Genomic DNA, 26,157 nt, shown 5'->3' on the forward strand with positions numbered 1-26,157 from the left:
GGGACCTGATCAAACTGTCTTCGAAATCCCTGCCGTTCCTAAAAGTCTAGACTTAAGGAGGGACCCAACTGTGTGGCTATCACAGTGTCCTCCTATGCCCACATGTCAGCTTCTTAAGGACACTGGCTCTTCCTGTCCTCACCTCCTCTCTGGGTCTTCTGTCCTTGGTCCTAAGTCCATCAACATTTGAACTTGATTCTCTTCCATCATAACCATTTCCCTTTCTGCTATTCCTGTCAGCTAAACGTTATTATGAAAATTTTTCCAAACTTTTTTAGATCAATGAGTATTATGCTCTATGAGGAATGGAAAAAGGAAACTTGTAAATCAAATAAAATTCATCTAAGGGTTAGTGTCAAATTATTTTCTTAATACTATCAAGAGTAGAAATTTGTGCAATTATAAAATTGTTTGCTCTAGGGTAAACTGTAAAAATATGAACACCTTCCAAACAACAAGGAAGCCAAAAACAAACAAAAAAAAGGCTTACACGTGGAATTAGATAGTTTTCAGCAATTATTAGCAGTAAACAAAAGACAAATAGGTAAGAGAAGCACTGACTACTGTAAAATCAATCCTCTGTTGTGGCACAAAGCCTTTCCATATTCTTAGCCCAATCTGAATGCTTCCTTCTCAGAACTCTGAATAACTTCTAGCTCTATCACTTATTTGGAAATCGGTTGCCCACTGCCTTGTAAAACCTCTGGCCTTGCGTCATTTAGCTTTTTTATTGCTATTTGCCTTTCATCCCATGTTAGCATCTTGACAGGCCAAACTGCTTGAGGGTAGAAAATGACTTACAATTCTGTTAACTATAAACTCATTTCCAGTACATTATATACCATTTTCTTCTTAGTAAATATTACCTAGCTACTGCAGAAGTGACGTAAGAGAAGGCTGGATCTGAGAACTTGGGAGACTCCTAAGAGAACCTCCCTGCTCTCTGGCTTGGGAGCTGTGAAATGCTGGGTAAACTACAAATGTGTGGGCCTCAACTTCCTTAACTGGGAACTAAGTACTCAATCTATTTCATCAATCCACTGTGCTGCTAGAGCAGGATGGGGATTCTCCCATGATGTGGGCCAATAAAAGGTATAGGGAGCGTGCTATGCCCAGTGGACAACTGGCCTGTCCACCTGGACTTGCAATTCCCTAAGGAGGAGATATGGGTTCCACCTTTGATATCAAACAGCACCAAACCAATGACAGGCACATAGATATGAAAGGCCATCTATTTTGCTAGAAAACAAGGGTAAGCAAGCATAACTTCCTGAACAACATTTTTATAATGGCAAGACATTTGAAGCATTATATTGGTAGTAATGCAAAAATTTTATGGGAAACTCATGTGATAAAAATATAAGATACAACACTGACCTTCAAAAAATGTTCTACTTGCCATTTTGAGCTATTCCACACAGACACACACACACCCCTACATTATTCTTCTCAGAGTATGTTTCTCTGTTACTAACGGTAGTTCATTGGTAAAAATTTAAGACACAATAAACTAAAATGCTATTTATTAAAATACTGCATGAGCTCTGAAATACTACATGAGCTCTGAGATAACACATAAACAATGTATTATTAATAATTTATCTAAAAATCATCTAAAGGTAGTTTATTCTACTAATTCAAAATGTTTTTCACTTTTAAGACTCCATTTTAATAATCAAGGCATCCAAGGTATTCAAGATCAATTGCTGGTTAGTTTTACAAAATGGCAGCCAAGGTGAGTCTGTGTGCTGACCGCAGAGGAGAAAGGGCACACACACACACACACACACTCACAAGCTCTGTCGTGCCAGCACGCCCTCCCTCTCGAATCCCTGGAACAAGGTACCAACTGTGAGGCAGGGACTATGATGACCCAAAGAGACGCTCCAGGCCAAGCAGCAGTGTGTGCGGTGGTGCTGAGATTTAATCAACCCAAGTCTGTAGCCCATGTTCCCATTTAGCTTGGCCCAGGCTCTCTCAGCGTTGCGAGCTGTCACCTGGCTGCCCCACCGATGCTTATTTACACAGAGCCAGCTTTGTCAAATACACATTCATGAATGTGGTCATTTAACCAGTTGAAACTGGTATGTTTACCATCCCTAACCCAATGGCCTAAAACTGTTTCCCTAGCATGTTTATAAACAACCACAAGTCACATAATAAAAGTTGTGTTTCTCCTTAACATTTGTAGAATGTCTAATAGTCCTTTAGCTGGTTTTTGCCCACAAATGCTAAAACTTTCAGTTGGTAAAATTTCCTTCAGTTTTAAAACTGGTGCACACTTTGGCTGATGACTTTGATGGCCCCGGAAGAGGACTGAATGCACGTGTGCGGTAGGATCACAGAGAATGAAGTGCAAGCTCTGTTATCCTTTGGGGGGTTCCCAGTTAAGGAAAGGAAGAAGGGGGACTTCCCCGGTGGTCCAGTGGCTGAGACTCTGAGCTCCCAATACAGAGGAACTGGTTCGATCCCTGGTCAAGGGAACTAGATCCCACATGCCATGATTAAAGATCCCAAATGCAGCAACTAAGGCTCAGTGCACCCAAATAAATACATAAAAATAAACTTTTTTTTTTTTTAAAGGGGAGGAGGAAAGTAATTATTAAGAAGGGAACTGGTATACAGTGCAAGGATCCTAAGATTTACAATCAGAAGACATGAGTTTAAATCTGGCATTTAATAATAAAATCCAGGGCACTTCTCCATTTTCAACTGTTTCTTCTGTAGAATGAGGATATCAACAGCACCTAGTCCACAAGACTGTTTTGATGAAACATGCAAATCCAACAGAGCTGTACAATACCCCTGCCAACTGCTTGCAGGTCTCTTAGAGACAGCGTTTACATGCCACATACAGTATAAGCTGTTCACTTGTTTAAATGTCTGTCTACACCTCTGCGAGCAACTCAAATGCTGGAACTGGATCTCTCTCTTGTTTTTAGTCCCACAACCCTGCACAGTGCCTGGCACAAAATCAATAAACCTTTCTAGAATGAGTGATTATGGCTACTAGTTTTATAAGGCAAAACACCTTAGAACAGCTTACCGCTCCATGGTTTCCCATCGGAACTTCCTGCTTTCAGATCCAGTCCCAAAGAGTCAAGGTAAAAGCTAAAGGCTGGAAGTACAGAGAGGACAGCACACAAGGGTGCAAAACTCTCTCCATTAAAACACGTGTCCCCTCCTCAGCATTTGAAGTGTAGAAATGTGACATCCGATCTTATAAAACTCAAGATGCTGAGACTCTCCAATCTCAAGCAGCAAGAACTCTAAGTAACTGACAGAGATTTTCATACACTGATAATCACATCAGAAGTTTATAATATTCCTAAATTACAAGCTCTTCACAGTTTCTGAGAACCAAATATACTTTGCATTAAGAGGCGCTAAATGAGAGGCCAAGATAACCTAAGAGATATTCTTTTTTTTTTTTTCACTAATCCACCTTCTCCTTTGATACCAATCAGAAAGTCAAATCTGCTCATCACCCAGCAGCGTTTTCTAATCACATTTGATGAAACATGCTCATTTTCCTGCCTCAGTCCATTAGAGCTTCTCTGACAGAATACTACAGACTGGGTGGCTCATAAGCAACAACAATTTCTCACGGTTCTGGAGACTGGGAAGACCAAGGTTAAGGTGCTGGCAGATTGTTGTTTGGTGAGGGCCTGCTTCCTGGTCCACAGATGGCCGTCTTCATGCTCTGTCACCTCACATGTTGGAAGGGGCAAGGGAGCTCTCTGGGGTTTGTTTTAAAAGGGCACTAATCCCACACATAGGGGCTCCACCCTCATGACTTAATCACCAAAGTCCTCACCTCCTAATACCATCACACTGGGAATAAAGTTTCAGCTTGTAGATTTTGGGAGGACACAGTCAATTCATCTCATTTCTCAACACAAAATGGCTAAAACAAGAGATTAACCCATTTCATAATAGGCACTGAATGGTTATTAAAATAACTGGAGTGGTTTTAATAACTGGAGTAGTTTCCCTTTTTCACATACTGGAAATGATCCAAACCCAAGATGCATGACCACTATTTACTCAAACATTAATTAAATTCAAAGATACTTTCCTAGACCACTTCTCCCTTTTGTGAATTCTTCACATAATTAGACACACAACACACATTTGTTGATTATTTTAAAAGGCACAAAATGGGAACCAGGGCTCTGTTCTCAGGGAGCAGACATCCTGTTAAGGATTAATCATTGACTTGCATGAAATGATTTATGAATATTTACTGTTCAGCTTTTAAATGAACACAGGTGAAAATAGATTACTGTTGGAGAAAAGGAATAATCAAGGACAGGGTTCAACATAATAGCTTAACAAAATCTCTCTCCTTTTCCTGGGAGAGAAGGCTGAGATTTTTAAGGGACTAAAGGAGCAAAGAGAGGGAACTCCCTGGTGGTCCAGTGGTCAGGACTTAGCTTTCACTGCCAAGGGGCTGGGTTCAACTCCCTGGTCAGGGAACTAAGAACAAAAAAAAAAAAAAAAAAAGAAGCAAAGAGAAAGGGCTGCCACTGAGGGGAAAGGAGACAAAATAATAAAGGAACTTGTATTAAAACACAGAATTAAGTCTTTGTGTGTCCTAGGTGGTCCAATGGTTAAGAATCCTTCCTGGAATGCAGGGGACGTGGGTTTGATCCCTGGTTGGAGAACTAAGATCCCATATACCATGGAACTTAGCCCGTGCACCTCAAATAGAGTCCAGGTGCTGCAGGAAGATCCTGCATGCCACAACAAAGCCCGGACACAGTCAAATAAATTAAATAAGAAGATCCACTATTTAAAAAGTAAATAAAACACAGAATTAAGAACGTTAAACCTTTGACAGTACACTTTATCATAAAAAGTTTTATCTAAACGGCAAAAAATAATCTCTTCAACCGCACTTGAATAAAAGTAAAAGGGGGGGGGGGGGGGAACCATACCAAAGATGGTTTCAGGAGTATTCAAACCAACTTCCTGGGGACGTATATGCAGGCCCACTTGTCTTATAGTTCAGAGGTTACAGGATCACAGAATTGTACAGGGGGGACTTTAAACCCAGTGCCCTGCTAGCATGTCCTGGCAAACAGTTACTCTACCTAGGAGTTTAGACCTGCACTGTCCAAAAAATGGTATCCCCACTGGCCACGCACAGATATTTAAGTTAAGACTAAGTTGAATTTAAAACTCAGCACATTAGTCACACTAGACATACTTCAAGTGCCCACCAGCCACAGGTAGTCAGTGGCTACTGTACTGGACAGCTCACAATTACTGACTATTTCCACAGGGCACAAAGTTCTCTTGGACAGCATTGCAGCTATTCATTCCTTAAAGATTAAGTTCTGGTCACAAAAGGAGGCCTGGACCTCAGCCCCCAGTTTTGTGATTTTAGACAAGACACTTATAGCCCTGTAAGTTTCGAATGTAAAATTAAAACAATAATCCCTTATCCCAAAAGGTGTTGTTATAAAAAAATCAAGTGAGCTGATATAAATTCATCTATTCTAATAACTACAAAGTACTACAAGCAGAGTTCTCTTTTTATGAGTTTGCTTTGCAGAGAAGTCATAAATTAGTCAAGAATTTAAATAGCTGTAAAGTCATTTTAAAAAACCCTTTCCTGAGGGGCAATTAGCAATATGATTCAAAGGACCAAGAAATGCTTGTATCTTTTGTTCTGGCTAATTCCACTTCTAGAAATACATGCCAGGGAAAAAAACATAGGTGTACCCAAAGACTGCTGTATAAAAATGATAATCACTATTACTTGTATAAATAAAACCTGAAAATAGTTTTAAAAATTAAATTAAATAGGTAATTGGGTAAGTAAATTAAGGTACAGTCACACAAATATTACAAAGCTATTAAAAATTATGCAGGTTTTAAACTGCTAAAAATTAGTAACTTAATTCAGTCAATGAGCGGATATTATGTGGCATCATTCCAAATTCTGACACACAGCAACAACCAAAACAAAAGGTCTTCCATTATGAAACATACAGACCAGTTAAATGGTAAAATGTTTGATAAAATATTATGCGAAAAAAAACAACCAAAACTATCATCCTGGAACAGAACCTCAGCAAAATAGCAGAGTGGCAACTCCAATCTCTCATCCCCTCAGAAACACTGAAAAACAAGCAAAAACTCCAAAACAAAAAAAGACAGATACTGCATGAAATATCCATTATATGAAATGTCCAGAATAGGCAAATCCATAAAGACAGGAGGTGACTAACAGTTACCAGGGCCCAAGGGGAGAATACAGAGTTACTACTTACTACCAAGTTTCTGTTTGGGGTGAGGGATACCTTTTGCAAACAGACAGTGGTAACAATTACTCACAAAGTAAATGTAATTAATGCCATGGAGCTGTTGATACACTTAAAAATTATTAAAATAGGACTTCCCTCGTGGTTCAGCGGCTAAGACTCCAGACTCCCAATACAGGTAGCTTGTGTGATCCCTGCTCAGGGAACTAGATCTACTACAACTAAGACCCCGTGCAGCCAAATAAATAATTTTAAAAGTCATTAAAACACAAATTTTGTTGTTCGTATTTTACCGCACGATTTTGGAAATCACTACAATACTCCTCCCAAAGGAGTAATAAAGCAACATTATGAACAATTCTATGATCACAGATTTGATAACTTAGATGAAATGGACCAAATACTTAAAAGATACAATCTACCAAAGCTCAAACAAGGAGAAATATATAATCTGAATAGCCTCTATTTATTAAATAATTTGAATCAATAAGTAATAACATTCCAAATCAGAAAGCAACAGGCCCAGATGGGTTCACTGGTGAATTCTACCAAACATTCAAGGAAAAAATGACACCAATTCTCTACAATTTCTTCCAGAAAAACAGAACCAGAGTGAATACCTTCTAACTCATTCTATAAGGAAAACTACAAACTGATAACTTTCAAGAATATAGATGTGAAAATCTGTTATGAAATAAAATCTAACAATGCAGAAAAAGAATCATATAATATAACCAAGTGGGATTTATTCTGGATACATGTTTTTGAATGCTGGTTCAACATCTGAAAACCAATTAACGTAATCCATCATATTCATAGGCAAAAGAAGAAAAATCTTATGATCCTATCAATAGATATAGGAAGAGTATTTGACAAAATTCAAAACCCATTTTTTATTTAAAATAAATAAAAACCTCAGCAAATTAGGAATAGAAGGAAACTTCTTCAACTAGGGTATTTCCAGGTGAAATTAGACTAGTAAAGCAGCTTGCCCTCCTTCCTAATGTAGATGAACCTCATCTAATCAGTTGATGGCCTAAATAGAACGAAAAAGCTGAGTATGAGAGAATATCCTCTGATCTGAGAGCACTGAGCCATAACACAGTCTTCCTGCCTTCGAACTTGAAGTGAAACATCAGCTCTCCCTGGGTCTCTGTGCAGCCAGCTTTCAGGTAGGAACTACACCACTGGCTTCTCTGGTTCTTGGGTCTTTTGGACTTGGGCTGGAGCTACATCCCTGGCTCTCCTGGGTCTCCAGTTTTGCTAATGCAGATCCTGCAGAGCTGTCAGCCTCCACAATCCTGTGAGTCAATTCCATATAATAAGTCTATTTCCATACACACACACACATGCCCACGAGCATGCACATACATATATACATACATCCTACTGGGTTCATTTCTCTGAGGAACCCTAATATATTACATATCAACTAATATCAACTAAACGTATATATTTTCCATTAAGGTTCACTTTTGACACTGATCACTCAGGGGACCTTTCCATGTTTAGATACTAGGAAAAAAGAATCTCTCTGCATTCCACCTCTTAGTGCCAGGCTCTATTCCAGGGAGTGAGGATACAGTGGTGAATAAGACAGAAACCCCACTCCCACAGAGCTTACATACTAAAGAGGGGTGAGAGGGAGATGAGATATTAAATACACACATAAACATTTTCAGGCTGGAACTAAGTACTATTTTAAAAAAGAAGAACATGGGACTATAAACAGCAGTGACCTAGGAAAAGAGGCTGCTCTAGGCTGGGTGGTGGGGAAGGCCCATCCAGGAAGAGTTCCTGAGCTGAGACATGCGGAACGGGCGGTCTGTGGACAGAGCTCCACAGGCTGACAACAGTGCCAAGCTCTAAGAGGGACACAAATCTGATGTGTTCAAGGAACAAAAGACGGGGAATGCCCCATTCTGCATCTCAACCCCAGGTAGGTTTGGGAGTATCTGCCTTGTTTTTGTGCTTTCCCACTGCCCTGAGAAGAACGTGCCCAGGCTGGCCCGCTGGTCCCAGGAGGATGAAAGATACGTGCAGCAGAGCCAACCAAACCCAACCCAGAGGAGCCAACTCCCCTCCGATCTGCACATCCCAGAGAAGGAATAATTTTCATTTTAAGCCAGGGACTGGGATCTCCCTCTTGGTCCGGTGGTTGATAATCCACCTGCCAACACAGGGGACAGAGGTTCAATCCCACATGCCTTGGGGCAACTGAGCCTGTGTGCCACAAACACCAGAGCCTGCTGGCCCTAGAGCCTGTGCTCCTCAATAAGAGAAGCCACCGCAACAAGAAGCCCGTGCACCGCAATGGAGTAGCCCCCGCTCACCTCAACTAGAGAAGAGTTTGTGTGCAGCAACAAAGACCCAGTGCGGCCAGAAATAAATAAATAATTTTCAAAGTCAACATGCAAAGCCCGCTGACTCTGCGCACCACACCCAGCACACCCAGTGTGGCAGGATCTCCGGGATCCCTATTACACCCCACAGTTTCCAGCTCCCAGCTCTCGGCCTGCCTGCAATTCACCATCCGTGTTACCCCAGAACAACCGTTCTAAACACAGATCTGACTCATGGCTCTCTTGCTTAAAACCGTTTGAATGGTCTCCATTTTCTTCAGGAGGAATCCAAATTCTTTGGAGTCACTCTATAGGCAAGTCCTAAACCAGCCACCGCCTGCCCCTCCAGCATCACTCCTGGGTACACTCCACGGCCCTTCAGAACTGTCATGGTCCAGGAGCAGGTTGGAAAAGAATTTCCAGACATGAGACAGAAGAGGAGGGAAATAAAGTTTATTAGAGTGGGAGATGCTGTTAGAACAGTGGGCCAGCTCAAGCAAGAACTGACGTTGAACAGGGGTCCTTAGTCCACTTTTATACCCAGGTACAAGGAGCAGGATAGGGGTCTTGCGGGTCATTTGCTGATTGGATGAGGCACATATACTAGGTGGGGGGTGGAAGAGTAAGGCAAATATCTTCTCCCTATGGGGTAGGAGGGAAGACAGGTTACACTGCTCAGGAGAACCTGAAATCCATTAGTAATTACCACATGGGGGAGGGAAGGATGATAAGGGTCTGGTTTTTCCATTCCTGCATTCCAAGACCCTCCTTGGTTTTATCTGCTCTTTCGTCCTTGGGTCACCACAAGAACCACTTCTGTTCTAGAAGGTGAGAGTTACATCTCACCCCACACCTTTACACCCAGGGCTTCCTTCACTTACAAGGGGACTGGGGAGTAGCAAGGGGGCTCCCCTTTCTTCCCTCAGCCATCTCCTTCACAATCAAGCTCAGATGAAAAACTTCCCCTGACACCCAGACCTAGCTCTTCGACTTAAATTTATCACAATGCATCTTAAGTTTGTTTGTTTGGCCTGACTGGACAGTTAGTTCCTCAACAGCAAAAAATAAAAGTAACCATCTTTGTGCCTTTAGGCAGTACAGTACCGAGCCCAGGGTGAGTACCTCCACTGATCTCTGCTGAGTGAATGGACTCAGGAAAATTTGGTAACGAAACTTTATCCAATTTAGAATTAGTCAAGAAACAGAAATGAAGTTAATGGAAAGAGGTAATGAAGGGGGGATAAACTAAAACCTAAAAGAAGAAACAATTTTAGGAAGCAATTTTAAAGGGCGCAACACAGTTTTTAGTCCGATCACAGAATTCGTTTTGTCTGATCACAGAATCACACCCTCCCCCAGCCCAGGGGTGACTTAGATGTAACATTTCTGAAAGATCATTTTTTTCCCTTGCTTCATTTAGTGTATGTATGAATCACACACAGGCTGACTAATCACCTGCTAAAGATACTGCATGTGGATCGCGAGACTGAAGTCATCTAAAGATGGCAAGGACTTAAAAAGATATATTATGAACATACCTAACCGATCACAGCTACACTTGTTTGTTACATTTCATAAGGAACTAGAATACCATCTGTTACTGTAAAGTGCAGGCTGTATTAGACTAATACGGCACTTGCCCCCTTTGGTTCCATATCACCCACTATAAAGCATACTCGGGTAAAGAGATCACTTGAACTTCTCTACTCTGTCTCTAAGAAGAGATTAATATACTCTTCAGTGTGACCTTGGACGTCAGCTCAGAAGGTAGGTCCCCTGCCGTCTTACCGAGAGCACTGTAGTCAAGGGAACAACCGCGCTAGGATGTGGCACTTGGCATTTAATTAGCATTGACTGAGCACCCTGCACCAGGCCCTATGCAAGATGCCTCGTATACTTGAGGCATCACTTTTAAACCACCTTTCCTCACAGGCTCCATCACAATCAGCGAGCAAAAATAAATACTTGTAAATATTCATCCAACCAATATTCACCGAGTACCTATAGTTAGGGTGTGGGAGGACAAATGAACTTGTCTGTCTTGCTTAGTTGTATCCCAAGATACCAGTGGAGTGTCTGGCACATAATGAAACATAAAGGCCAGATGATTCTGCCTCCCAAATCTCTCAAATCTGTCCATTCCTCTCTGTCTGCCCTCCACCAGCCTAGTCCAAGGCCCCTGACTGACTGCCCTGCAGCCATTCTTGTTCCCTCTAACTCAGGCTCTCCCAGCTTCGACACTATGACATTTAGGGCCTGACAACTCTTTGCTGTGGGGGTTGTCCTGTCCATTACAGGATGCTGGGCAGGATCCCAGGCAGCATCCCTGGCCTCCACTCCTTAGATGCCAGTGCACAGTAAGTAACCTTGAATGGTATCTACCACGGGCTGGCAATAGGGCACCATCCACTGCACCAACCTAGATCACACTTCCTCTTGCTCTCCAGCTTCATGGGCCTTCGCTACCTTCAAGACCTTTGTGCTGTTTCCAAGGCGGGGCACAACCAATGTTTGGGGCTGGACCATCTCTTCTTGGGGTGGGGGGAGGGTTGGGGGAGGCTGCCCTGTGCATTGTAGAGCGTTAGCAACATCTCTAGCCCCTACTTGCTAAATGTCCTGGTCAGGACAACCCAAAATACCTCCAGACTTTGCCAAATGCCTCAGAGGGTCAGGGTGAGGCAGCAACATCACTCCCAGCTGAGAACCAATGGCCTAGAGCAGACTTGCTCGCCTCGGTCCCCTGCCTCTGTAATTCTGACCCTTCTGAGCTCCAGTGACATCAAGAAAGCCTCTCCTGACCCAGCCACTACAGGGTAGGTTCTCCTGAGGGTCTCTCTCACAACACTCTCCCCTTCTAGCATTTTTCACAATTGTAAATAAATCGCATTTAATGTCTTACTGCACAACCAGGATATAAACTCCTTGTCTGCAGGAACCTGGGGGCTTTGTTCATTGCTCTATGCCCAGGGGCCTGGCACTGTGCTACAACAGAAATCTTCCTAACTAAATGATTTAAGTGCTTTGCTGGGGCACAGGGATTCCAAAATAAGAAAAGATAACATCTTTGAGTCCAGAATGCTGAGTGCAGAGACGGCAAATAAGTTTCATCTCCTGGGCAAGTTCAGTCAATTGGTACTCACACTAAGAAGTTGTACATCTAAACATGTTTCTTCTAAGGCACCAGAATACCAGATACCATATTCCCAAGTGATGTGCAGGACCAAGATTTAAAGTTTCCTAAGGAGGTGGTTGAAAAGTCATCCAAATCACGGCAGCAAGGTTCAGAGGACAGCTTTCAGAAGCTGCTGGCATTCTGTTAATCCTGCTCCACCTCATCTAACGAACAGGCATAGAAACCTCTTTCCCATAGGCTCAATTAGGATCACCAAAGGTGGCCACCTCCAGTTCATGCAGCTGTGTGGCTGCAACATTTGCCTCACATCTGAGATCAGAAAGTGAAAGCTGCTCAGTCGTGTCCGACTCAGTGCGACCCCACAGACCATACAGTCCATGGAATTCTCCAGGCCACAATACTGGAGTGGGTAGCCTTTCCCTTCTCCAGGGCATCTTCCCAACCCAGGGATCGAACCCAGGTTTCCCGCATTGCAGGCAGATTCTTTACCAACTGAGCTATCAGGGAAACCCCTTCAGAGATCAGAAAGGGCTACCTCAAAGTATGGCACCTTGGCTAACTGAGTACTTCAAGCTGAAGGAAGCTGAGAAACAGCAGATAAAAAGGATTTTATGACCTTCCCCTGAAGCAGATCATAAAACTTTCCTTGAGAGAGACCCTCTCTACACAGGAAGGAGAAACTCTTATCTCCAAAGACAGACGGATGCTGCAAGGAATCTGAGTAACAGTCCACATGTCTCAGAGCTCATACCCTTTTTTGTCCAATTGCATCTTCCCACTACTCTCTGCTGCTGCTGCTGCTGCTAAGTCACGTCAGTCACGTCCGACTCTGTGCGACCCCATAGACGGCAGCCCACCAGGCTCCCCCATCCCTGGGATTCTCAAGGCAAGAACACTGGAGTGGGTTGCCATTTCCTTCTCCAATGCATGAAACTGAAAAGTGAAAGTGAGGTCACTCGGTCGTATCCGACTCTTAGTGACCCCACAGACTGCAGCCTAGCAGGCTCCTCCATCCATGGGATTTTCCAGGCGAGAGTACTGGAGTGGGGTGCCATTGCCTTCACTGCCGCTACTCTCTACTCTTCATCAAACCTAGCATTACATCAGTCGGGTTTAACTGCTTCTTCAGTCTTCATTTCCTTATGAAGGCTGCAGTGTCATGTAAACCTTACCTAAAATAAATGTGTATGCTTTCTCTTGCTGATCTGCCTTTTGTTACAGGACTGAGAACTGAGGAAAGGAGAGGAAAAAGGTATCTTTCCTCTCTTACAAAGGATGAAGGTCTCTTGTGCAAGAGACATGAGCCGTGTACAAGAGAGTACTGCGGAGGGTCACTTTAGACCAGATCTGCGGTCCACTAAAGCAGCAGACTCTGAGATAAGGCCACAGTGTTGCCAGACTCCTGGGGCTGAGGAAGGAGCAAGCAACGAGCCCAAAGAAAAGGACATTAGCTCTCAGCAGAATAAAAGCAAGTGACCGTGCTCAGGGTGGGGTCTCTAAAGTACACCTTTGAAAGCACTTGGAAGAGAATGAGCTTTGACACCAGCAAATCCCAAAGCAACACCACCTGTTTAGGAAGGGCTTTCCAGCCCTCATTTCCTGTCCTTCATCCCAGTCCTCTAACCCAGAAACAGGTTCCTGGACAGAAAGAGAGAAACAACCCACCATGGCCAAACTGCCTTCTTCAGTCATTGGCTTTCTACCTGGAGCAGGCCTGGGCCAGGGAGGCAAGAAGCTTCAACAGGCTCAAAGGTCTGTCTGGACATGTGACTGCAGGCTTTTAATGCTGACCTAACACTATGTTTTGTCACCTGAAGCAACCACAGGACTTTTTCTTACTTAAGAGTGAGAGAACAGCAGGCTGAGTTAGGCCCACCAGAGGTCTCATCCAGGGGCAGGGGCAGAGCTAACCCTACAGCAAAGGGCAAGTGGGCGGTAAAGATACCCACTGGCTGTGCTCACCAACACGACAGTCACAGTCAGGAGCCCCCAGCGACACAGAACTATTCTTTCCCAGTGGAATTCCACCTTCTCATCACAGATCTTCAGGAGATGGGCCCCCACTTCACAGGAGGAATCAGATGGGTCAAAAAGCAATCTCTTCCTTCTTCCAAGGTATCTGTTAGGGGTGGCTCTATGATCCAACTGAGGTCAATTCCTGGAAAGGTTTGTTGAGGTCTTGGAGCAAGTTCTTCCTGGAAGCATGCAGCCAGGCCTGGTAGCAAAGGCACTTGAGATGGAGCTGCTGCAGAAAAAGCCAACTCTGACTCCATGTTGGAAAGTGTTTCTTTGACTTGCTTTTAGTTGCTGCTGTTATTATAATCATAAAGGCCTGTCTCAAAGGACCCTGCCCCTAGGCCTGGCTGTTAAAGTGCCTTTGTTCAACTCATAAAGAGATAAATCTGACCCCACCCACCTGTGAATGGCCACAAAAAAAGAAGAGATTAACACATCCCTTTCCATAGCCTGGCCCTTCCTTGAGATGTTTTGCAAGACTGAAGACCCTTTCCACTTCACTTCCTCGCTGCCTCTCCCTCTCTATTCTGCCTTTTGACTTCAGTTCCCCATTGCTTCTCTCTCTCCGGCTGCGTGAGAGAACCCGCAACCAGACCGCAACAAGATAGTTATTTTGCGTCTGCCATCTTCTCAGTCGGCCGGCTTTCCAAATTAAGTCGTATTCCTTGCCTCAACAGCTTGTCTCTCAGATTCACTGGCCTATCGTGTGGTGAGCAGAGCAAGCCTGAACTTGGTAACAGAGTCTCAAGCATCAGGTGGGGGTCTGAAACATGACAACCCCGCCCAAGAGAAGGCAGCCAAGGAGCAAAGCCTGGGGGGACCCAGCATTAAAGCCTGAGAAAGAGAGTGGAGGAGAACGGGAGGCGGGGCGTGAGGCGGGGTGGAGGGGGGTGGTCTTCTTGAAGAAAGAGGGAGTAAGCATTTCTATATGCAGGGGGTGACAGATGCTGCAAAAAGGTTGGGTTAAGTTTTTCTCTCTTAATTTCCTACTTAATTTCATTAATAAGGTCAACACTATTTAGACCTCAAGAGTAAATCAAGTTGAATACAACTATTGCCCATTAAAAATATATATTGAATCGTTACTACAAGATTATGAGGGCACACTTGCACTGTGTTTAACAAAACTCCATTAATATGCCCACCCAAGAATACAAGTTTCACAGATAATAACAACATGATATTAAAAACGAAAAACATGGTAATTTAACAACATGACATTAAAAATGAAAAACGGAAACAACCCACTTTCACATCTTCCAGAACAAGGTCAAGGGCTAAAGGCCCTCACATTCACAGGGTCAATGTGTCCATGTTAAGGCCAGGGAAAGGGCATGGGCTTTGTCTCAGCCAGTCTAGGACATCAGCTGCTCTGGCCCTTTTTTGACAGCAGCCTTCTAATTTCCCTCTGGGGAGCCCCTCTCACTTCACCTGGTTTAGTTGAAGCTGACAGTCCCACCTATAACCGGAGCTCCAGAGACGATCCAGGTGGTTAACAAGGGCACAAACGGACACATTCCCCGGCTAGGCAGGCCGTCCTGGGTCTAGCTGGCACTGATGAGGAAGGTTACTAAATTGGAAGACTAGCTGCTGGAGTTGCTGCCAGCAACCTTGGCTCCCATACGGGGAAGGCCTGTCAGAACTAGACTCACTAAACCCTGCAGAGCAGGAACAAAGAGTGCTGATGATAACATTCGAGCACCTCGATCTGATCCTGCCAGAAGTTTCACCCTATATTTTTCAATCATAAAAATTTTTTTTTTATAATTTTTTCCTAACCCAGGTCTGAGGTGGGATTCTCTCACTTGCAACCAAGTGCTGCTGCCTAATACCAGTGACAATTTTAAACCCCTAATAATTCAAGAAGAAAAGGCTCCCACCTCCTTGTAACAGTCTCAACTTCCCCTAGAATGTTTCGACCCCTAATTCTCTTCCCCTTCTCTGATTTTCTAAGCCATTGTTGTGTACCTACTCAGGCCTTCAATTACCTGCTCTCTTGTATTGTTACTCATAGGTGTATCATGGCCTCATCTCAACCTGACAAAGATGGCCAAGGATGAGCTGTACAAAATTCTTCATATCTGACAGTATCTTCCACCATGTAGGGTACAACTTGATCAATCATGTCTGAGAATCAGGCAAGTACAGACTAGCTGCATCAGAATAGAAAACTTACCTTTACTGGAAATGAGCTTCAAGAGATGTTGGTTAAGGTCACCTCAATTCATTCATTCACCCATCAAGCATTTATTTGGCACCTACTGGGAACCGAGCACATTTGAGGTGCTAAGAATACAGCAGGGAAAAATGACAAGGTCTCTGCTCTGACAGCAAGAGTATGTATCTCTTCCAAACCACACCCCCCCTCCAAAAGATACCATTTAAAGAGGCTCAGTATGGGAATTCCTTGGCCATCCAGTGTTAGGATTCTGTTTCGCTGCCAAGCACAGATTCAATCCCTGGTCAGGGAACTAAGATCCTGCAACCCTTGTGGCATGGCCAAAAAAAAGGCTCAATGCAGCCACTGGAATTTTTTCTGTAGCACAAACTCCATTACATTATAATTCATGCTTCCCCATGTGAAACATCCAATAAATGTAAATTCACAGAACATTCAAGAAAAAATGCGGGTGTCAGAAATCCAGTCTAGAAATTTTAAACCGTTTTTAATAACGAAAGTCTTCTCCACCCCCAAAAGGAATCTACACAAAGCAGTATCACTGAGGGTCGGTTTATGGCGGAGCTTAGAAGCAGGCCAGAGGCTGCCTCCCAGTTCTCAGGCCAGGTTCCTATAACTTCACCTACTTCTTGCCTTTGGCAAAGAACACAATCAAAATGCATCTGTTTAATGAGGGAGCTAATCAAATACAAACATAACTAATTTCTTTCTTGAAACTAAGCCAGTATAAGAAACTGGAGTTGGACCCCGTTTTCAGTCTTCTTTTTCACTCAACAGTATCAAACTAATTCAAAATGATAAGAAGGCAGGTGAGCAAAAGAGAAGGAGAGAGGCCAGGGAAAAGTTATTGCCCCACACGGGCAGATTCTATCTGAACTTGTCTGACTTGCTCATTGAAGTTCATTTTCAGATGCTTCTTTGTTTCCATACTCAGGAGTATATCACTTCCTCAGACACGTAAAGGAAGTGATATATTACATACACATGCATGCACACTGATACTCACATACCCAGAGGTGATCTACAACCCTTGATTCACAATCTGAAAATCCAAAAAGCTCTCAACACTGTAGATCTTTATTTGGCAGCAAAACCTGACCTGACCTCATTTGGTGGCAAAACCTGACCTAAACTGACTTGAAGTTATTTATAGTCTTTATTTTCCTCACTGACTGTGAATACTCACACGTTTCATTCTAAAAGATACTGAGGTAATTCAGCAGAATTTTCAGGTATGGGATTGTGGATTTGCATATAAAATGTACTAAATAATAATGATGACCCTGAAATAACATCTTTTACTTCAAAAGCAAGTGTTAAAGTCTACACAGGGACTTCCCCGGTGGTCCAGTGGTTAAGACTCTGCACTTTCGCTGCAGGAGGCACAGGTTTGATCCCTGGCCGGGGAACTAAGATCCCACATGCCCCCTGCTGCTGCTGAGTCGCTTCAGTCGTGCCCGTCTCTGTGCGACCCCAGAGACGGCAGCCCACCAGGGTCCCCCGTCCCTAGGATTCTCCAGGCAAGAACACTGGACTCATGTCCATCGAGTCGGTGATGCCATCCAGCCATCTCATCCTCTGTCGTCCCCTTCTCCTCCTGCCCCCAATCCCTCCCAGCATCAGAGTCTTTTCCAATGAGTCAGCTCTTCGCATGAGGTGGCCAGAGTACTGGAGTTTCATTATTAAGTTGGTAATATTAACTGTACTGGCTTTCTAGGTGGCTCAGTGGTAAAGAATCTGCCAAGCAGGAGAGGTGGTTTTGATCCCTAGGTTGGGACTATCTCCTGCAGAAGGAAATGGTAACCAACACCACTCCCCTTGCTTGGGAAATCCTATGGACAGAGGAGCCTGGTGGGCTACAGTCCAAGGGGTCACAGAGTCACGACTGAGAGACTAAACCACCACCACCATTAACTGTATTATGAGTGTATTCTACTTCAAAGATCTGTTTCAAATTAAGTACTAAGGGCCTAAGATAGTTGGTGACAATAAAAACAGCAGCTGTAGTTCTACCACTTAATGAGAGCCTGTCATGTGCCAGGAACTGAAAGGTCTTTTGCAGACATGACTTATTTGATCCTCACTATTCCCAGGTGGCGCTAGTGGTAAAGAACCTGACCTGCCTGCCAATGCAGGAGAAGGAAGAGACAGGGGTTTGATCCTCGGGTCAGGAAGATCCCTGGAAGAGGGCATGGGAACCCACTCCAGGCAGTTTTCATGCCTGGAGAATCCCGTGGACAGAGGAGCCTGGCAGGCTACAGTTCATGGGGTCACAAACAGTCAGACACGGCTGAAGCAACCTAGCACGCATGCATGAACTCTATGAAGAAAGTAATTCTGCCTACTTTTTAAAGATGAGGAAGCTGAAGATTGGAAAGGTTAAGTATCCTTTTGAAGATCATGCAAGGGATAGCACAGGCTATTTGAGAAACTATAGACACAAGCTTAAGAGTTCCAAACTTTAAGATCTGTGGCCATTTCTAGACTTTCTTTTGGTAAATAAATAACCAGGTGTGGAACACACAAAATTTAAAACTTAAAAGTACTCAGGCCAAAATAATCTTGATAGGGCCCATATGGGGTCTCATTGATAAGATGGCTAGCTATGTCGACCTTGCAAACAAAGAATAAAGTCACAATGATCTGTGTTCAGTTCAGTTCAGGTGTAGCCATCATAGTCAACAAGAGTCCAAAATGCAGTACTTGGATGCAATCTCAAAAACGACAGAATGATCTCTGTTCATTTCCAAGGCAAACCATTCAATATCATGGTAATCCAAGTCTATGCCCCGACCAGTAACGCTGAAGAAGCTGAAGTTGATCGGTTCTATGAAGACTTACAAGACGTTTTAGAACTAACAGTCAAAAAAAGATGATCTGTGAGACTGACCAAATTGCCCAAATGGCATCCTGTTATCTCACTGGCGCTTATCTTCTCAAAGCTGCAAGACCACCAGATTCCAGACCTCTGGATATGTGACCATCCCTTCAGAGACTTTTTCATTGGTGGGGTATAAGAAGGACTCTGTCAGAAAGGGAGAACACTGGTTGTCCTTAAGAGCCAGTCACCCTCTCTTTTCCTGCTAATAAATTTCCTTTTCTTACCTGACTGCTCGGCTTGCTCTCTGATTCTCTGCACTCACCTTACATTCTGGTGCCGGAACCCAGGAGGGAAGATCCACTGCAACTGGGTGGTCCCCTCCCTTGGACCTTGCCGAGAAACTGAGACTCTCCACTTGCCTTGCTGGACTGACATACACACACCGGCCCACATTTCATCCATTGGTTACAAGGGTGAGTGAAATCCCATTCCCTTGGATCCTCTCTCTCGCCTCTTTTCCAAGCCCCAGCGCTAGGCTGGAGGATCCCCACAGCCCTCGTGCCCTCGGCCTTGCACCCCATCTGACTTTGAAATAGGGGACGCCCATTTCAAAGCAGACTATTATTACTCTCTGAGAAAAGTCCTGAGAAGGCGGACGCCTTTTCTCTCCGACCTTTCTCCTTGCTTTCTCTTGCCCTTGTCTAACCTCCCTATTCGGCCGCAATGGGAAATTCTCAATCCCAGCCCTCAAAATCTACTCCTCTAGGATGCCTACTCCGAAACCTAAAAGCTTCGGGCTTCCAAGGGGAGACAAGACCAAAAAGACTTATTTACTATTCTAACACTGTTTGGCCGGAATACAGATTTGATAACAGGTCCCAATGGCCAGAAACGGAACTCTTGATTGTAATACTCTATGGGACCTCGGTAACTTCTGCTGCTGCAATGGCAAGTGGTTAGAAATCCCTTATGTTCAGTCTTGCTTTGCTCTTCGTTCTCGACCCTCTCTCTGTGAATTCTGTCCTGCTTCTCAAATACACCTAGACCACTCTGGTGTCCTAATACAATGTCTCCCGATCCCTGTTCAGACTTTTCTTTTTCTTCCTTCAACCCTTCCGACCACAGCCCAGCCCCTATCACTCCCAATCCCCTTGCAGCCGCTCCAGATCCAGTTCCACAACCTCCACCTTACTTCCCCTCCTCCTTCCCTCTTTCTGAAGCCACAGCTGCCAACCTCACTACCCAGCCTGGGCCTGAGGAGACCTCAGCCTCACCCTCTACCCTGAGGGTCCCAAGACTTTACCCCGACCTCCCTAGATCCCCTCCCACTACCCAGTCTGAACAACTTTAAAATAGGAAACTTCACCGCAGGACCCCGCTCCTTCCCTTGCCGCGCACCCCCCCCCCCCCCCTTCCCTTAACGGGAAGTAGCTGGAGCAGAAAGCTTTGTTCGGGTTCACGTCCCATTCTCCCTCACCAACCTATCTCAGATCACCAACCTATCTCAGATTGAAAAGTGTCTTGGCTCCTTCTCCTTAGGCCCAGATAATTATCTAAAAGAATTCAAGCATCCTACCCAGTCTTATGACTTAACCTGGCATGATATTTGCATCATACTTCCCTCCACTCCTCTCCCAGAAGAGTATGGCAAGCCTCTCAGAGGCATGCTGATGAGATACACAGGACAGGTGACACTAGGCCTGTAGGGGTGACATCTGTCCCCCCAGAAGATCCCAACCGGGACTGTCAGGCAGGGAGACCTGGACAAGCAGCCCGTAATCACACAGTTGCTTGCCTCATTGTGTGCCTTCAAAAGGCAGGGCATAAAGCCATCACCTTTGATCAGCTCCAGGAAGTAACTCAAGGGCTAGATGAAAACCCAGCACAATTTCTAGCCAGGTTAATGGACGTGCTACAAAAATATACAAAATTAGACCCCACTTCAGCAAGGGGCACCACTGTCCTTAACACCCATTTTATCTCCCAGTCATCCCCAGATATCTGAAAGAAACTAAAAAAGGCAGAAGGCCCTCAAACCCCTCAACAAGACCTTTTAAATTTAGCCTTTAAGATGTTCAATAATCGGGAAGAACAGGCAAAGCTAGAGAAGCCCCAACGAGATCAGGCCAAATATCACCTTTTAGCCACTGCCCTATATGGCTCCAAGCCTCCATCAACCAACAAAGAAAGGAAGCCACCTGGGCCCTGCTTCAAATGTGGCAAAGAAGGCCACTGGGCCCGCTCATTCCTAAAGCCAAGGCCCCCTCCAGGTCCATGTCCCAGCTGTGGCATAAAGGGACATTGGAAGGTCGACTGCCCAAATCCCCCTCCAGGGATCCAGACATCCCCTCCTGGTTCTGAGCAGGAGTCCTCTGACCCAGCTCTGCCCAGCCTTCTCGGACTCTCCACTTTAGACTGAAGGGCCCCAGGCCCCGACTCTCATCACCTCTACGGAGCCCAGGGTAACTTGTAAACAGTGGCAGGTAAGCCGATCTCCTTTCTCATTGACACGGGGTCCACTTAGTCTCCTATGCCTGCCTATTCCGGAAAAACCAAGGTCTCTCAGGTCTCTTTTACGGGGGTTGATGGTTTAATATCTACACCACAAATAACCGAGCCTCTACCTTGCACACTTCAAGATAACCCATTTTCCCATTCTTTTCTCATACTCCAAAAATGCCCTACTCCTATTCTTGGGAGAGACCTTCTCTCAAAATTCAAGTCCACCCTCTGATCTAGCCTGGTTACTGCTCCTTAACACCCACCACTTCTGACATTCGTCTATAACAGGCTCCTTTCTGTTTTTCCAGACAAAACTCTATGAACAATTCTTACCCCCAACTAGGAACTATACTGCCACACCTCTATAATCATACTTCACATCTCTCCTTCCCTTCAGGCTGATCTGTCTATCAAGTCTCAGGAACTGCAGACATTTGCTTACTTTCTCAGGGAGACTCCCTTCTGCATCTGGTGTAAATACTCCTCTTGTAGGGGCTACACTGGTGAGTTCACTGTCAGTTTCGGAGACTACTAACAATTTCCCAGAAAGACTCCTTTTTGCTATTGATTTCAGCTGTTGTCTTCTTACTCCTGGGATATTTTTCTTATGTCGAACCACTACTTATGTCTTCCCACTAACTGGATAGGAACATGCACCCTGGTATATCTGGCCCCAGATATTTCTATTGCTCCTAACAATCAGACCCTTCCTATCCCACTAACTCATAACTGACCCAGACGGGCAATTCAACTCATTCCTCTATTAACTGGTTTAGGAATAGCCACTGGGATTGGGACAGGGACCACAGGACACACAACCTCTTTTAATTACTATCAAAACCTTTCTAAAGACCTCACTGACAGCCTAGAAGAAATAGCTAACAGCCTTATCACTATCCAGAACCAGCTAGATTCCCTGGTAGCCATGGTCCTCCAAAACAGAAGAGGATTAGACCTCCTCACAGCAGAAAAACGAGGCCTGTGCCTATTTTTGGACTTCCCTGGAGGCTCAGACGGTAAAGCGTCTGTCTACAATGTGGGAGACCTGGGTTCGATCCCTGAATCGGGAAGATCCTCTGGAGAAGAAAATGGCAATCCACTCCAGTACTAATGCCTGGAAAATCCCATGGACAGAGGAGCCTAGTAGGCTATAGTCCATGGGGTCACAAAGAGTCAGACACAACTGAGTGACTTCACTCACTATGCCTATTTTTGGAGGAAGCCTGCTGTTTCTCCACCAATAAATCAGGCATTGTAAAGGAAGCAGCAAGAAATCTGACAAACAGGGCCTCGAGAATACGCCAACACTTCAGTAATTCATGGGAAAACTGGGTAAGCAATCGGAATTGGATGCCCTGGGTCCTACCTTTTCTAGGCCCTCTCCTACTTACCCTTATTCTAACTTTCAGCCCATGTTTAATGCGTCTTTTTTCAAAATTTCTTCAGGACCACTTACAACCCTTCACCAACTATCCACGAACTACGACCCCACAGAAATCCCCTTGACCCGCATTCCAGCCTTTTCTTACCTTACCCCCAGGAAGCCCCTGTCCCGCAGGAAGCAGTTACAGATGACTGACCTTCAGCCCTTATCCTAAATCAAAAGGCTGGAATGATAGGGCCTACATGGGGTCTCATTGATAAGATGGCTCTTTATGTCGACCTTGCAAACAAAGGATAAAATCACAGTGATCTGTGGGACTAACCAAACTGCCCAAATGGCATCCCGTTATCTCACTGGCGCTTATCTTCTCAAAGCTGCAAGACCACCAGATTCCAGACCTCCGGCTACGTGACCATCCCTCAGAGACTTTTTCATTGGTGGGGTATAAGGACTCTGTCAGAAAGGGAGAATGCTGGTTCTCCTTAAGAGCCAGTCACCCTCTCTTTTCCTGCTAATAAATGTCCTTTTCTTGCCTGACTGCCCGACTCACTCTCTTTTTCTCTGCACTCGCCTTACAAGTCTTCTATCAGCAATAGGACATAACCAGGTACACATATCATCACTGTATTAAAGTGTAATACATGAAACAAAACAGGAACAGCAGGTGGTATAATATTAAGTACATATTTCACACTTAGAGGTCTGCGTCGCTTTCTCAACCCTTACTTAATAAGACTTATTTTCATCAGCCCCTAGACCAAGAACTACTAAAACTGGAAACCTGCAAACTGTCCCATACAATTTATTCATTCATCAGACAAATATTTAGACTGTATACTCTGGCATCACCTGACACAGCGCCTGGTCACAGTGGTTAAAGACAGCACCCTCTCTTATGGAGCCCAGAATCCATCATGAGTCCAGACTTCATGCTGGAAATGTATATATATTCTGTGTACACAGCAAACGTATAATGTGGGATTTCTGAACAGCACTCTGTTCATTTTATAACGTTTTGCAACCTCTTACCCACCCACTCACCCCCAAAAATACATATACATATTAAAACAAAGAGATGGATTTATAACAACCTGAAAACACAACTTTCTTCCAGTTGCTACGGCCACATTTTAAAATGAGGTGTTCTCTAAAATCACATCCAGGTACACTTTCAGTTCTCACCTACTCCTAGTCTCCTACACATTTGTTTACAACGAAAAATACCATATTGGATGGTCACTTGTGAAATAACTATGCAACCTCAACCAAAGGGCTGTTTCACTCAAGAAAATGTTTAAAGTCCATATCCAGAGGGGCACAAAAGCTATTAAACCTGGGTGTTTCCATCTGCCAAACCTGTTGCTTGGACCCTCTGGGGTTTACAGTCATCCTGAGTTACTCTAAGCATTATCAACTATGAGCAGATTAGGAAAGGCTGGGCTAGTGTGATCCGGAATCTAAGTTATTAGCATATCCCATGACCTGAAGGCTTGTGCTGGTTCCCAAGAGATCGGGTGCTGGAGTCCAAGATGGTTAAGGGCGTCACGGTCACATGAAGGGGCCCTAGCCTCAGCTATCTCATTATACAGAAGAGCAGGAGCTGTCAGGGGCGCTCCCACACCACTGTATGTACACCTACCAGTACAGCCTCTAATAAGAGAGCAAAAATGTAAGGAAAAAAAAAAAAAAAACCTTTCACATGTAAGTCCTTTAAATATGGGGCCAGTACACTCTGCCCATAGCAAACTCACGGGCCAAGAAAACACCCCTCTTGGACAAAGTCTTGACATCCGGGAAGAAACGGGATTAAGAATATAAAGCGCCTCTGTAAAGGGAAAAGGTTATCAGGGAGACACTAGAGGAGGAAGCCGCAGGAGGGGCAAGGACTGAGAATTCGGTGAAATTTAGGAACTCTGGGTCCCGGGAGGGGGGCTGCGTGCAGAACAAGGCCTTAGGGAGAAAGTCAAATGACTCGGGGACCCTGCTGAAGGCACCTGGAGGGAAAAGGATTCCGCAGAAGGAGCGCGGATCTCCCAAGCCGTCGGGAGGCGAGATCTGGACCCCAAATGCTGAAGCCGCAGCCCGGAGAGGAGCTGTCTGAGTTGGCGGCGCCCCCGAGGGAAGGGCAGGCGCTGGGCTCATCTCTGTCTGTAAGGAGGATGGGGAGGCAAGAGTGCAGCGCGCCGGGGCCGGGACACCGCGCGGTCTTGCCAGTCCAGGGAGCCCTGGCAAGGGCTCCCGCACCGCTACTCACCTCTCCGAACTGGAAGGCGGAGACGATGGTGACAACGACGCCCACGAAACAGACGTAGAGCCCATACCTGTGGGACAGGCAGGTATAGGTCTGTCTCTGCAAGAGCTTGAGCAGCATCACCCCGGCCGCCGCCACGCCGCGCCGCGCCCGGGGAGTCGGAGACGCCGCCGCTGCCGCCTCAAAGAGCCGCCATTCCGCGGCCCCCGGAGGGCCGCCGCGCTCAGGTCACAGCCTCCGGCCGCCGCGCATTGCCGCTCCGGGGACCGACGCCCGCTCGGCTCCACGCCGCGGCCGCCGCTTCCGGGAGCCAGGAACCCACGCCCTCCTAGCGGCGAAGGCGGTCGCGCGGCCCCCAAGGCAGCCGGCGCCGCCCCAGTCTAGCAGGGCTAGAGACGGCGACGGCGGCGGCGGCGAACGGGCCGGCAGCGCCACCTGGAGGGCGGAGGGGCGGAGGACAAGCGCGAGCGCCCGTGACTGCGCGTGCGCGGTGCGCTCTTCTGGCCTGGCAGGGATCCTTGAAACTGAGTTGTGCCGGTGACTGGACAGGACAGGCCTCTGTAAGGAGGCCGTGCCCCAGACAGTGCTGCACTGGCACCAGTGTTTTTATGCACAAAACCCTTCCTGCATTTACAATGATTGGCAAATCATGGTTTTTCACAACGCTAGGAGGAGACGCTGTTATAGATCTCTTTTCCCCTCCCGCTATCTAACCATATTGTTGAAAGAGGAATTTGGAGGACTTAGTTCAGTTCAGTCGCTCAGTTGTGTCCGACTCTGTGACCCCATGAACCACAGCACGCCAGGCCTCCCTGTCCATCACCAACTCCCGGAGTCCACCCAAACCCATGTCCATCGAGTTGGTGATGCCATCCAACCATCTCATTCTCTGTCGTCCCCTTCTCCTCCTGCCCTCAATCTTTCCCAGCATCAGGGTCTTTTCCAATGAGTCACCTCTTCACATGAGGTGGCCAAAGTATTGGAGTGTCAGCTTCAACATCAGTCTTTCCAATGAACACCTAGGACAGATCTCCTTTAGGATGGACTGGTTGGATCTCCTTGCAGTCCAAGGGACTCTCAAGAGCCTTCTCCAACACCACTAAATGTGCTAAAAATGAAATCCATTCATTCACCTATTTATTAAATATGTATTTAGTGTCCAGTGTCTGGCAGGGTGCTTGGTGTCAGGTATTCAAAAATGAACTAGAGGGAATTCCCTGGCTGTCCAGTGATTAGGACTCCTCCCTTCCACTGCAG

The 26,157-nt window shown here is 45.4% G+C and overlaps 1 protein-coding gene and 1 non-coding gene across 2 annotated transcripts in view; one reads left to right on the forward strand and one right to left on the reverse strand.

Annotated features, from left to right (window-relative positions):
- The window catches only part of GNPTAB (N-acetylglucosamine-1-phosphate transferase subunits alpha and beta), an 83,397-nt gene extending 58,377 nt beyond the window's left edge, over positions 1 to 25,020 (reverse strand). The window contains exon 1 of the mRNA XM_052640730.1: positions 24,904 to 25,020. Within this exon, the coding sequence (XP_052496690.1) occupies positions 24,904 to 25,020 (117 nt within the window). The remainder of the gene's footprint in view (positions 1 to 24,903) is intronic.
- TRNAE-UUC (transfer RNA glutamic acid (anticodon UUC)) lies at positions 17,279 to 17,351 on the forward strand. Its single transcript has one exon. It is a non-coding gene; the product is annotated as a tRNA-Glu (tRNA).
- Positions 25,021 to 26,157: the final 1,137 nt, after the last annotated feature.

This window comes from Budorcas taxicolor, chromosome 5 (genome assembly GCF_023091745.1).
Source record: "Budorcas taxicolor isolate Tak-1 chromosome 5, Takin1.1, whole genome shotgun sequence".
In the NCBI taxonomy this organism is placed as follows: Eukaryota; Metazoa; Chordata; class Mammalia; order Artiodactyla; family Bovidae; genus Budorcas; species Budorcas taxicolor.